The 14,186-nt window shown below is 40.4% G+C and overlaps 1 protein-coding gene across 2 annotated transcripts in view; it reads left to right on the top strand.

Moving 5' to 3' along the window:
* The window catches only part of BTBD8 (BTB domain containing 8), a 77,871-nt gene that overhangs the window by 19,853 nt on the left and 43,832 nt on the right, over nucleotides 1-14,186 (top strand). For both annotated transcript variants that reach the window (XM_077825286.1, XM_077825285.1), the window contains exons 3-4: nucleotides 10,836-11,116; nucleotides 11,992-12,109. In XM_077825286.1, the coding sequence (XP_077681412.1) occupies nucleotides 10,836-11,116; nucleotides 11,992-12,109 (399 nt within the window). The remainder of the gene's footprint in view (nucleotides 1-10,835; nucleotides 11,117-11,991; nucleotides 12,110-14,186) is intronic.

Below are 14,186 nucleotides of genomic sequence, written 5' to 3'. Positions count from 1 at the left end.
CCACGGGAACCCCATCTATTTCTGTTACCTCCTTCCTAATGGTGTTGTACCTTGGATCTTTGGCTTGGTCTTGTCCAAAATTTACCCTCACGGGGCTGGTCTTCCCAAGTTCTAGGGGATGAGTCACTGTTGCTTCTGCCGGTTCAGAGGCATTAGGGTTGGGGTCTGGATCAGGTGCTTCTCCCTCCTGGGCGGCCTCCTTTTCAGGTGCCTGGGTCTGCCTACCTACGAGAGAGACCCTCTGGCTTTGGGTCAGTATTCGGGTTCCCAAGGCCTTAGCTGCCCTTTTTTCCTTTTTTGTCTGTCTTTCTGTCCCGCCTGGGAGTGGAGAAAATGTCTGGGGAAATTTCGGAGAAAATTGGGGGTTGACAGTTTACTGTGGATGCCTCCCCTTTCTCCAATCCCCCTATTGGGAGTAAGTCATCAAATCCTGGGAAGTCCCTCCCTATGAGCACTGGGTAAGGGAGTTTAGGCACTACACCTGCTGCTACCTCTGTAGCGTTCCCCTGGATTTCAATTTTTAACTTCAATTTTCAATTCACAATGTGAATTAGGGAGCATGGGTTTTCCCAGTTGCCTAGGCTATGTTGCCTAGACTTGTCGGCACTGAGACACTGTGCAGCTATGTGTCCCCCCCTCCCCCCTCCAGCAGGCGTAACATCTGTATGGGGCCCTAGGCATTCCCCGGTCTCTTGGTTTAGGCAGCCTAATGTCATGATCCTCTTCACCCTCAGTGCTCTGACTTTTAAATGGCCTCTGGTGGGCCTTCAGCCCCTCTCTTTTTTCCACCTGGGCCTTCTTGGGGGTTCAATTGCCTGAGCTCTGAGGGTTGGTGCCACTAGTTTAACCCAGGGTGCCTCTTCCTTAGCTGGTCGGATCAGTTCCCTCGTCGTCCTACGCCTCTCTACCAGGGCGACAACCTCATCATAAGTGGAGAGTTCGTTCTGGCTTACCCAGGCATGAAGGTCTGGTGGTAGTCCTCGCATGTACCGGTCGATGACCAGAACCTTTAGTATCTCTTCTGAACTCAGAGACTCGGTTTGTAACCACTTTCGTGCAAGATGGATGAGGTCATATAATTGGGACCGTGGGGTTTTGTTTTCCTGGTACCTCCACTCGTGATACCACTGCACCTGCACTGCAGTCGTTACCCCAGATCTGGCCAGGATCTCTGCTTTTAGCCAGGGATAGTCTGCTGCAGCTTCTTCCGACATATCATAATATGCCTTCTGGGCCTCCCCACACAGGAATGGAGCCAGACAACTGTTCGAGGCCAAGACTCCCGTAGGGCTGTCCTCTCAAAGGCCAGGAGGTATGCTTCTATGTCATCCTCCCGCATCATTTTCTGCAGACAATTGCTGGCCCGTATGACCTGCGTCCCATCATGGCTGCGGTTCAGCTCTGTAAGGGTCTTCACCTGGTTTACCAGTTCCCGCAACATAGCATGGTCTTGAGTGCCTGGTCCATCAACAGGTGATTGGTCTCTTGCTGCAGTCACACTGCCTCCTATTGGGTGGCTACCTGGACATGGGTAGCCTCCTGCTGGGCAGCTGTGGCTTGTATCGGTGCCTGCACTACGTCCTCCATTGTGGTGAAGGAAAAAAACCCCCAACCCTCTTGTCAAGGTTCCTCCCCCACTCTGAACTCTAGGGTACAGATGTGGGGACCTGCATGAAAAACCTCCTAAGCTTATCTTTACCAGCTTAGGTCAAAACTTCCCCAAGGTACAAAATATTCCACCCTTTGTCCTTGGATTGGCCACTACCACCACCAAACTAATACTGGTTACTGGGGAAGAGCTGTTTGGACACGTCTTTCCCCCCCAAAATACTTCCCAAAACCTTGCACCCCACTTCCTGGACAAGGTTTGGTAAAAAGCCTCACCAATTTGCCTAGGTGACTACAGACCCAGACCCTTGGATCTTAAGAGCAATGAACAATCTTCCCAACACTTACACCCCCCCCTTTCCTGGGAAATGTTGGATAAAAAGCCTCACCAATTTGCATAGGTGACCACAGACCCAAACCCTTGGATCTGAGAACAATGAAAAAGCATTCAGTTTTCTTACAAGAAGACTTTTAATAAAAATAGAAGTAAATAGAAATAAAGAAATCCCCCCTGTAAAATCAGGATGGTAGATACCTTACAGGGTAATTAGATTCAAAACATAGAGAACCCCTCTAGGCAACTAAGTTACAAAAAAGATAGACAGAAATAGTTATTCTATTCAGCACAGTTCTTTTCTCAGCCATTTAAAGAAATCATAATCTAATGCATACCTAGCTAGATTACTTACTAAAAGTTCTAAGACTCCATTCCTGGTCTATCCCCGGCAAAGACAGAATATAGACAGACACACAGACCCTTTGTTTCTCTCCCTCCTCCCAGCTTTTGAAAGTATCTTGTCTCCTCATTGGTCATTTTGGTCAGGTGCCAGCGAGGTTACCTTTAGCTTCTTAACCCTTTACATGTGAGAGGAGCTTTCCCCTGGCCAGGAGGGATTTCAAAGGGGTTTACCCTTCCCTTTATATTTATGACACCTCTCCTTTCTTTCTTTCTTTTTTTTTAAACACCCTCTTTCTGCCACACTGTGCACCTGATCCCACTGCTAACACCAGTGTGACAAAGTTCCTCCTCTGCCTTGGTGGGTCCTGCGCTTATTGACGGATTTGCTTGCCTCAGAGATCCACGGCCGCCCTTAGTTTGGCCACTTTTGCTAGTGGCGCAAACCTGCCGTTCACTCAGCTAACCTCATCACTGGCCAGCATGGGGAAAGGGAGGAGAACAATCCCTGCAGTCTCTGCTGACCCACCTAGTGGGTCAGCGAATAGGCCAGGGACCTTCCCCTCTGGTGGGACCCACAGTCCAGGTCACCTCTTCTTGTCTCAAATAGGAGTTGAGGGGGATTTGGGGGGAACCCGGGCCCACCCTCTACTCCAGGTTCCAACTCAGGGCCCTGTGGATTGCAACTGTCTACAGTGTCTCTTGTAATAGCTGCGTGACAGCTACAACTCCCTGGGCTACTTCCCCATGGCCTCCTCCCAACACCTTTTTTACCCTTACCGCAGGATCTTCCTCCTGAAGCCTGATCACGCTTGTACTCCTCAGTCTTCCAGCAGCACACCCCCTCCCCTAACTGATGGGAGGTCCTTTTTAAACTAGGTGATTACTAGTCTGCCTGCCATAATTGATTCTATTATGTTAATTGGCTCCATGTGTCTTAATTAGCTTGCCTGTCTTTAATTGGTTCTAGCAGGTTCTTGATTGCTCTAGTGCAGACCCTGCTCTGATCACTCAGGGAACAGAAAACTGTTCATCCAGTGGACAGTATATTTGCCTTCTACCAGACTCCTGTACCCCACTGGTCTGGGTCTGTCACAGCAGTCTGTCTGCTTTGTCGTTTGCAGTAAATGCTGGTAATGATTATTTTTCTTTCTCTTTCTCATCTCCTTTTTTCTTTTTCACCTTGCTTTTGTACTCTCAATAGTTGTTTCAGAATGGCTAATGGTCACTTTTCTCAATACTGTGAGATTATAAAATTATTATGAACTTTGTGTGTACTTTATATTTAATCACTGTCAAAATGTTACAAAAACACAAGTGGAAGAGATCCTAAAATTAATTTGAATCTTCTGATATTATTGCTGAAAACTTCCCTCTTGCCTTCCAAAATATCAACCAAACAAAATTAACAAACCTACTGCTTTATGAATATGCAGTTTATAAATTTTGAAACAGGTAATCTACCTCACTCCTTTTTTATTGAATTATGGAAGTCAAACCACTCTGTAGACAGTGTTAATTGAACAATGGGGAAAAAATGAGAAATTAAATTGTCTAATATAAGAAGCAAAAAATCCGTTTAACACACATCTTCTCCGAAGAGCAAGTTTAACTGAGCTCTACCTTAAAGAAGGGGAGAAATGTGAGTGGCTGTATGGAGCTCCAGCTTTGGGTTACTGAAAAGTGTCCAATAGAAAAACTTTAGTGTTTTTCTCAATGAAAACAAACTTTTAAAATCAACAGCTTCTAAAAATGAGTGTAAATACCTTAAATGACGAATGTGAACAGAATAACAAGTTTTGTAAAATGAGAACATTTCTATTAATTAGGAATTGCTTTTTTGCTTGTAGGTTGATCTACAAGGAAAACAGTCTGCTTCTCTTGCTAGAGCTGTCTGTCTTATATCTCTACTTCATAAAAGAGAAACATTATATGCATATAAACATTTGCAAAGGAGGGAATATAATAGAAAGATCTGATGATAAAGCTTCTCGTTTACTCATTTGTATTTGAAATATTCCTGATTTTTGTACTGAAAGTTGAGGACTGAGCATTGTACATGTGAAGTTAAGATTTTGTTTGCGAAAATTCAGTGAACCAATGCCATGGGATTGTCGTGAAGATGCTATAAGGGATCCATAGACTTGTAATAAAAATATCTGAGATGAACAGAAATCTTTCACTGGGAAAGTGCATTAGTGGTTGCTTAAGGGCCAGATCTTGCTCCCACTGAAATGAATGGTATAACTCCCACTGATTTCATTGAGAACTGAACTCTGACCAAAGTAAGGAATAGAAGCAGCTGATGCCTCATTGTGTCTGGTGAGAAGGAATTTGAAGAACACTTGTCTTAAGGAGTCAGACTATCCTCTGAGCTGCAAAAGCTGGCCAGTGGCTCCTTTTAGTGTTGCAGGGTCTTAGGGACACAGCAAATCATAAGATTGGTTTTGGTTGGGGTATAACTACTTTCTGGAACAGTGGGAGTCCTAAGTTCTGTTTTTGCTATCCACAGTCCCTAGTGAAAACCATAGTGCACAAGACTGTAAAACTTGTAAATAAAGGAAATAGGATCTATATTGTGTCTGTGTCTACTTATTTTGTCTCCCAAGGAAATAATCTACTTCTGGGATCTAAATCTTCGTGGGCACTTAGATGTTGTGACAGTATCTTTTACAGTGTGTCAGTATTTCACTGTCATGGACAAAGTGGTAGAAAGCGTCCACTTCACAGCAGAAGTATCCTTTACAGATAAGTTATAGATTTGTGTTCCGATAGCTTCTTGCTGTTCATATACTTTACAAAGAAATGAAATACGCTTACTCTGACTTATCAGTTTACTTAAATACATCATTTATCCTGAAACTGAATTTAAAATAGAATTAATTGTCTTTTGAAAGTACTATTCTGCCTAAATTAAGCCTCAGACACATTTTTTACGACTTCAAGTTTGGTTTTGTACACACATTAGAAAGCCTTCTGCAGCTTCCTGCTTGGCCTTTTGAGGTTTCAAACATTGAGCCTATTGAACAAAGGGCAGTGAAACCGCGGTGAAGAACTCTAGGGCCACGAATGTCTGAGGATTCTTATTTGTCATTGATTGATTCTTTCACAAAAAGAGTGGATTTGAATTGGTGCTGTTGGCTGCCTGACCCCCATACCATTATCTTGCAATGGCATAATTATAACTTCATGCAAGAGAAGACAGCAGTTGTTTAGATCTCATAGGCACCAATTAAAACATTCGCATCAACTATTCTAAGTTAGCTATTGCAGCAATAGGGAAAAACAATTGTCTCAGAGAAAAAATCATATTCTGATTGCAAGTACATCGTCTGTGGAGGGAACTGAATAAGAGATAAATGTATACTTGCTGCTCTCCAAAAACTAAGTTATTCAGTTTTTCAGAAACGTGAGCGATACAGCTCAGTTCAGTACCCAACAATCCAGGCTTGCACATTTATCAAGAAATATTATTATTCTTGTTAGTGAGGGTCATAATCTCAAAATTAATGCAATCAAAAAATCACTGTTTTAATTATATTCTACCTGTTTCCTAATAGTAAGAAAACCAGACAAACGGAGGCATATGTGTGACCTATAAAACATAGACTAGTTCTCTTAAAAGACACAGTGCAACCCTTGAACTGAGTAACTTAAAACAAAAAACAACCCAAAACCTCTGCCCATGCAGGGACAGGAACTGACTCCTTTCTCACTTACACTAAGGTATTTTTATTAATTTTCGTGGAATCACTCCTGATGCTTACTAGTGTAAGAATCAAATGGGGCCCTTTGTGTTGTAAGATGTAATATATCTGTGGCATGTTCTACATTATACAGCTAGGTCATCCATAAGCTGCCTTGCATTGACCTAGCCTATGGAAGCATCTTCACTTAAATTTGGCTCCCGCCGACCTAAGTGCCTCCCTAGGCCAATTTAGTAACACTGCCTCCCCAAGTGGCATAGAGTCATGGTTGATGTAATTAGGTTGACGCAGTGTCAGTGTAAACACTGTGTTGCTTACGGCGACTGTTACTGGCTTTCAGAAGCCATCCCACAGTGCCCCACGCTGACAATACAGTCATATAAGTGCTTCTAGTGAGGACGTGCATTGCCAACACACACAGCCAAGTGGGCACATGCACACAAATGATTTAATAAGTGCAGTGGCAACATAATTTTGTAGTGTAGACATGGCCTACTTTTTAAAAGTGCAATACCAATTAGTTTATCACTATTATTCTGTCTCTTATGGCCTACAGCAAGGGGTGGGACAAAGTCATTGCCGTTTCATTGTACTTGTGCTTGAGATCTTGTCAGCCCTTCAAGTGATTATCAAGATTTTAGTTCTCAACATAGCCTAGCTCAGGGAAGAAGAACTTCAGATCCTCCTTAATTTAGATGACTGACTGTTAAAAGCAGGTGGTAATTCACAGGCAGAAGTCTCTACACAAATATTTCAGATTTTCTGGATTATATGATTTCTAACAAACATATACAAGTTTCATCTGACTCCAACCCACAGTTTAAAATGTCTGGAGGTCATTTTCACATCAGATTTAGAGTGTTTGTGCCACCAAGGAGAATGCACATTCTTTAACATACTATCAATTAATGCATCAACAATGTATAGAGCCAAACAAGGGCTTCTGAGATGGGTTGGATTTTATTTTACTTTTATTTTTAGAACCTTCCCAAAGGATTTAGCCTTAGTGACCTGGCTATTGGAAGGAAATGCTTCTTCAGGATGAGTTTAAATGAATTAAAAAAAACAAACTGACTTTACAGAAACCCTGATGATATGTCATCTTTGTTTACATTGGTGCTTCAAAATTCATTCTTTTCCCTAATATTTGAGGTATTACGCCTGCTTTTCCCTCAAAGTACCTCTGATTAGTCATCTATGTTAACTACCTGTGTATCTCCAATTCAAGTAACTTGTGCTACACGAACCTTCCAGGAAATCATTTTGACCACAATTAGCATTATGCAGCCCACACTCTTAGACAAGCACCCTCAAAGAACAGAAAGCAAAGTACTGCTTAATGGTCTTAAGAGCTGACAAATTGAGAGAACTGGTTGATTATTAATAATGTATGGAACTCTGAGGATTGGTCAACCTCAAAGTTCTGTCTCTAGTAATACTTAAACATGAAGTAAATCAACAAAAGTATGGTCTACTAAACTGTAGTGTTTCAAAACAAGCTATTACACAGTTGCTGTGTTTGGCTGAATTGGGACAGTAAAGATTTCCACTCAGAGCATGGAAATTCACTGTCAGGAACCCAGTTTTTCTTCTTTGTTGCACAGAAGAAATATTCGCAAAAAGAAAAGGAGTACTTGTGGCACCTTAGAGACTAACCAATTTATTTGAGCATGAGCTTTCGTGAGCTACAGCTCACTTCATCAGATGCAAGTTTCCACGGTAAGCATCTGATGAAGTGAGCTGTAGCTCACGAAAGCTCATGCTCAAATAAATTGGTTAGTCTCTAAGGTGCCACAAGTACTCCTTTTCTTTTTGCGAATACGGACTAACACGGCTGTTACTCTGAAAGAAGAAATATTGGAATTCTTTGACAGCTGTGTTAAGAAGATGAATCAACGGTGTCACTGGTAAAGGATGTGCAGCATCAGGGCCTTGACTATCCCTTTACCTACTGACTAGACTAAAGAACAATACATCTCTCATCTGAACAGAAAAGGTTTTGTTAATTTGACAGTTTGTACAAAGCAATTCAGATAACATACTACATACCTGATTCTCCTTTTTTCAGATATGCATCTTTTGAATAGAGGATTTTACAAAGGTATCTTTGCTATAGTGGGACTTGGAAAGATCCTGGAGTGCATGAGAAAAATGATTAGTGGTATGGTGTCGTCTTACACAGGGCAAGAGATTGGAAACAGTAGGATTTCCCCTCCTGAAAAGAACAACTAAAGGGACTGAGATATAGTGAAAACTGATTAGTCCCTGCAAGTAATCTAAGAACCAAGAGGACCCTCCATGATATTAGAGGGCAATAAATTTAGATCCTATACAAAGAAATACTCTTATGAGGTACCTAGCCAATCTGTTGAATTCCTGGCTGCTGTGACTGGATTTTAAAAATTGGCTAAATTGATGAAAGTTTTGTAACTCTGTATGGGAATAAAATGTGAGTAATTAGATTGCATTCTTCAGAATGTGCGGTGCTTATCTTCAGGGCCCATGAATGAATTATTTTATCCCCAGACACATTGCCCAAATGATCAGATGTATTAGGAGTATGTGTTTGCAATTGCTGTAGGCAGGATGCTAAAATAATAGCCTCGTATGGTTTAGCAATGACTCTGTTTCAATTAATTTCTCCTCTGTTGCACAGTATATTTGTACTTCCCTTGGATGTCACTGGTGAGTAAATGAATAATGTTTCAGTGTAAATCTAAGAAAAGTATAACTGTCAACACATAATAATAAGGGAAGAGTTGCAGTTTTGGTGATTTCCTTTGTACTATAAGACTAATTGAGGCCCCCTACCTTTCAATTTCAAAATTGGTGAGTCTGACTAGGGGGAACATATTCTTTGTTCAAATAACCTTGAAGTTTGATTAAATCTGTTTAGGATACAGGAGAGAAGAATTTTCAAACTGTGCTGATTAATGTTTCTTATTGTTTGCCAAATCCTAGCTACAAAATGTTTTTTTTTTTAACATAACTTTATATGAGGCTTATTTGGAAAGCTGTTTGATTCTGTGACTACATCTATCCTACTTCAGATGTAGAAAATAAATTTACTAGAATGACATCATGGAATCCAACAAAATTCCAAAAGATCATTGGAATTCTGCTCTTTGGAACTCCTAAACTGTACTGAAGCAGAGCCCTTGATCCACAGCTGTAGATATTAGGACCTGGATAGCACAGAGTACTGGGGAAATATATGGAGGTTGAAGACCCTAACTTCTTGTAGAGGTGCAAGGCGCCCAACTGTAATTGTGTGAAGTTGGAAGAAAGCTCAATGTATTCCACTGGAATACTCCCCATAGTCAACCCTGTAGCCCTAGCATTCTTTGAAGTATGTAGAGTCCTTAGGCTGTTTCCACTCTTCTTTCTATCCCTCAGCCCATCCCAACCCAAAGATGGAAAGCCCTGTAAATATCAGGAGCTTCAGAGTTTAGGAACTCTGCAAGCACCTTGAGGTATGAAGATTTTAAAAATCCATGGAGGGTAGGGGCTTGAAGTCATACTGACCTTTAAAAGGTCTCCACTGTAACCTTGATTCGTCCAGACACATGCTCCCTTAATGCTAGCTGCTCCCAGTACCAGTTTGACTCCTCCATCCTCTTTCCTCCTCTGCAGTTTCTCATTTTTTCTTGACTAACATGTACCCTAATCATAATTTATGGAGTTGTCAGAAGGGGAAGCTACTCCACTCAGCCATAGGACATAGGTCTATAAACATAGGCCTTTTCCTAAGAAGGATTGTTTTCAATCTCCTCAGCTTGCCAAGGGCCAGGCTATACACAGTCTGCAGAAAAATGTACTTAATTCCTGATTAGGCAAATATATTTATTTGCCTAACATTCACAAAAATCCCACTTGCCACAGAGTGAGTGATGTTTAAACACAAAGTAAACATATCTATAAGTATGAATCTCCTGAGCTCAGATATGTAACTATAGCTTTTAAATGAAACTAGCAAAGCTTACTGTATCTAACTTAATGTTGAAGATATGTGTATGAAACCCAACTGTACTAGTGAAGTATCTCAGCTACGCACTTTGGACTTTGTAAACCCATAAAGTCCTTCATCTGAAAGTAATACATCTTACAAAGTAGGTATGAAGGGAAAATGGAAGGCTGATATTGCAAGAGGGAGGTTTTTGTGTGATATTAACTGAGTATTTACATACACTTGGTTTTCTTTGAAGTTAAATTTAAACTAAATTTCTGACTTTCTAATCATTTGTGTTTTAGTAACTACAGTGTTCCTTAGAATCTTTTTACCTCTCAGTTTTATAAATGTAATGATGAGACTAACATGAGGGAGTGCATTTTATTGTTGGTTCTGCTAAGCTGCACAGATAAATCAGCCATTCTTAATATTGGCTGTTAAGAGAGGCCAGTTTGTACCGTAGGGATCTGTTATTGCTAGTGGATGATAGGGATAGACAGAAGATATGGAGTGGTCTTAAATTTTCTTTTTAAGATTTTTCTCCCTGCAGCAAAGAAAGTAAGTTACCAAGGAATGTTAGAAAACGAAATGCAGTGCTACAGCCTTGCATTCTGGGAGTAAATTACACGATATGCAGATGCGTTCTTTTGAAGGCTGCACTAGTGCAGGGCTATAGAAATATTTCAACACTTATTTTCACAGATTTTGCACATTTTCAAGTACTCTCTTAATTGCTAAGATTTTTTTATATTCAGTATACAATTCAAAAGTAATTGTTTTCTTAATATTTTCTCTATATAAGCCTTGTTAAGCATAATATATAAATGTGTTTTCGAGCTGTTATTTTGGAACATTTGAAAAATTTACATGAGTAAACTTCAGTGTCTTCTTCTAGGGTTGTATATTCGTCTGATAAAAACATTAGGGAAATCGAGGAAGAGACTCTGAGGAAAAGAGTACTGGAGCCCAGACAAACACAGGAAAATGAAAGCCTTACATCTGGTAGTCTTCAGAACACTCAAATATCACGTGGAAAATGCATTGGAAGTGATAAAAGAACTTCTGTTAATCAGCATTTTCTGGACAGAGCCATAGAAAGAGAAGTTGTTTGTTCACCTAATACTGAAGATGAAATTCTAGAAGCCAATGATACTGAAGGCAACGTAACTAATCCAGGTGAAGTTAGAATTGTGTTTGGATTTTGCTAGTTACCTAAACCCCAGTGTAGGTTTGTTCAAAAATTGTGGGTAAAGTTTATTATTGCACTAACAAGACCAAGATGACTATTTGCTTTGGCCCAGATCATTCCCTCATGCCCTGAGTAAATGGGTGTTCCATAGGGACCATACAGGGATGTGGTAGAAACTGTATCCCTTGCACTCGTACTGCCACAGAATGAAGATGTAGGTATTGAGGAAGAGGAGCATTTTACATTAGTACCAATGCCTCTTCTGGGCTACAGCAGATGTAAGCCCAGGCCCCTTTGATACAGTGCTTCAATATTGGGTGGTCCTTCCTTTTCCTCCCTGCAGAACTTCACTGGTTCCACTGTGTTTCATGTACACGTAGTGAGTGAGGGGGCAGGGCCAAGTCAGTTCCATATAGTCCTGCAAGTTGGGAAATGTAAATATCCATTTTTCATTTTGTAAGGAGTTAATAGCCTTTGTTTCTGATGTCAGAAGTAAACTTAAATTTCTTCAGAGACCAATCTCCTTGAATTGTATGTATGGTTTGTATAGAAAAGGGAACAAACAACATACATCTTCACATACAGCAATAACAGTAGCTGGTAAAACTCCCAATATCTCAGTTAAGAGCAACACATAGAAGTTATTCCCCACTACTAGTAAGTTTATCTGAAAAGGCTTTCATCAAATGTGCATTTCAGAAGGAAATAAACTATCCCATGTGAAAGCTGTAGCATGGATATAAAATATGTTGTCTTTTTAGTATGATAGATCCTTTGTTTCAGATACCTGAAATTGTTTGTAACTTCAGAATAATCTAGTATAAATTGGAAGAAATAAATAACTATTTCCCCCCATTTACAGGTAATTCTGAACTAGAAACCGCATCTGGGTTAGGAGAAGACTTAATGATGCTCTACAAGAAATGTTGTTGTCCAGATATTAATATTTGGATAGAAGGCAACCAGTTTCAGGCTCACAGGTATTTAAATGAGTAATGAATTTAGAATGTAAACTATGTCACCAGTAATCCTTTCTGTATAAAAGACTGTTAATGTTACCTAGCTGTGTTGCTCTACAGGTTTAATATAATAAAGTATTTTAACATGATGTCTTTATATTATTTTGTACTGTTAGAGCTACTATAATGGCTTTGCTAGTTTCACCACAGAGACCAGTAGTATTTTTGTAGTAACTGAAGTGCTTCCTCGTGATTACAGCTGTCGTTCTTGTGATAACTTAAGTCTTAAGAGAAAATGTAACATGTTTTTAATACTGTAGCTCTGTGTTTTTTACTTTAGGTGCATCCTAGTATAAATTAAAGTAGAATTAGGCTGCAATATATTTATTGTAATGAAACCAGTTAAGAAAACTAAATACAGCACAGTGTTACAACTTGAAATCCTGTAAACAGGGCTTTGGAGCGGAGCCCAGAAGTGGAGCAGCTCTGGAGCAGTGGAGCTGCAGGTTTTTGCCTAGAGCTGGAGCGGAGCCGGAGCACAGCTCCAAAGCCCTGCCTGTAAACAAATCTATGCTGTCAAAATAAATAAATAAATCTACAAGTCAACTGATACTAATTAATTCCTAATAAAACTAGCCCAAATAAACAGAAACCTCCTGGGATGGAAAGGAAAGGTCTTTGGAGCCCTGAAGATCCCATTTCCATTTTTTCCTCCCCTTGTTACATGTCCACAAGAGAACAGTAACCACTTCAGTGAAGTAGAGGTGAATGTTGTCTCCTTGTCTCAAGAGAGTTACCAGCCCTTGGTAACCCAGAAATCATCACTCTGCTTAAGAACCATTTAGGACTATCATGTTGCAGTAGATAAAGCTGAGATGGCCATTCTCTCCTGTTTTCAGACAATTTATAACTTTCTGGAGAAAAATATCAAGCTGTAACCACTGGACTCTGTCCCTGCTGTTCTGATTGTTAGTTGCACACAAGTTGGGAAATCCCTGGTTAGGTTAGGTTAGATTCTCTGTGGTGGGGTCCAATTTTCCATGGTTGGTTTTGATGTAGGAAGCTGGAAAAGAGCTAATTGGCATGTTTTAGAAAGCCACAACCTCCATACATATTCCTGAGCTTCCCCCATAGCAAGAGGCTACAGGGAAATGGAGGTAGCATAAGAGACATGAAAACTAAGGTCAGACCTATGATAGGGAGATCTGAACTCATTTATGGCCCCTTTACACAGCCAGAATGGTGCAGAAGGGTTGCTGGAATGATATAGAAAATATGGCCCATGCATCCAGAGCAACCTGAATTCTGGAAGATGTGAATGTAAAGCTGTGTCTGCACTCCACACCACTGGCAGCAGCATGAATGTATGTGTAGCTACGTGCTGCAGTGAAAAGCAAGCTGTGTTCTCACTGCAATATACAGGTGCATGTGTCGGTGAAAGTGTCTGGCAGGGGGAAGCAGGCATTTTTCTCCATTGCCTCCCATCAGATCCTTTCTCTGTTGCTGAAGTCTTTCATTGCAAAGGGGAAAGACTGGCAGCTCCCTGCGGAAGAGAGGTGGCTCACCTGTAGGGTTAAGTTATTGAGATAGGAGCCCAAAATTTGTTACAGATTATCTACTATCATAGAATATCTGTGTAGAACACCATTGGCAAAGTGTTTCCCTTGATCACGCAGGCAGCTTACCTAAGTCAGTCAGCTCATTGTGTTGCACTCCACCTTTTGGTCAAAGCTGACTTTTTTTCTCTCTCTCTCTGTGGGTTTTTACATTTTTGATGCATTACTTTTTTTGCAGTGTACAAATAAAGAGTAGTAAAGGGAACAAGATGACTTTCTGAGTATTCATCTTTCTCATAGGTATTTGAAAAAGCCAATAATCTCTTCTGATTTGTCCTGAAGGCAGGCATAAATCCAGATAATATTTTTCAGTTTGAAACAATTTTCCATTTTGCTTGCATTTCATTAATATTTTACATATATAATTGAGAGAGTTAGGATAGAAAAAAAAAGTCTTGTTTTCTAATCTCTCACCAAGTGAGACTAGTGGAAACGGGGGAAAATATCCATTTAATGTAGCAAGTCTGATTATTTTATTTACT

The sequence above is a fragment of the Eretmochelys imbricata genome, chromosome 8, assembly GCF_965152235.1.
Source record: "Eretmochelys imbricata isolate rEreImb1 chromosome 8, rEreImb1.hap1, whole genome shotgun sequence".
Classification (NCBI taxonomy): domain Eukaryota; kingdom Metazoa; phylum Chordata; order Testudines; family Cheloniidae; genus Eretmochelys; species Eretmochelys imbricata.
This window is presented reverse-complemented; position numbering and strand designations above follow the sequence as displayed.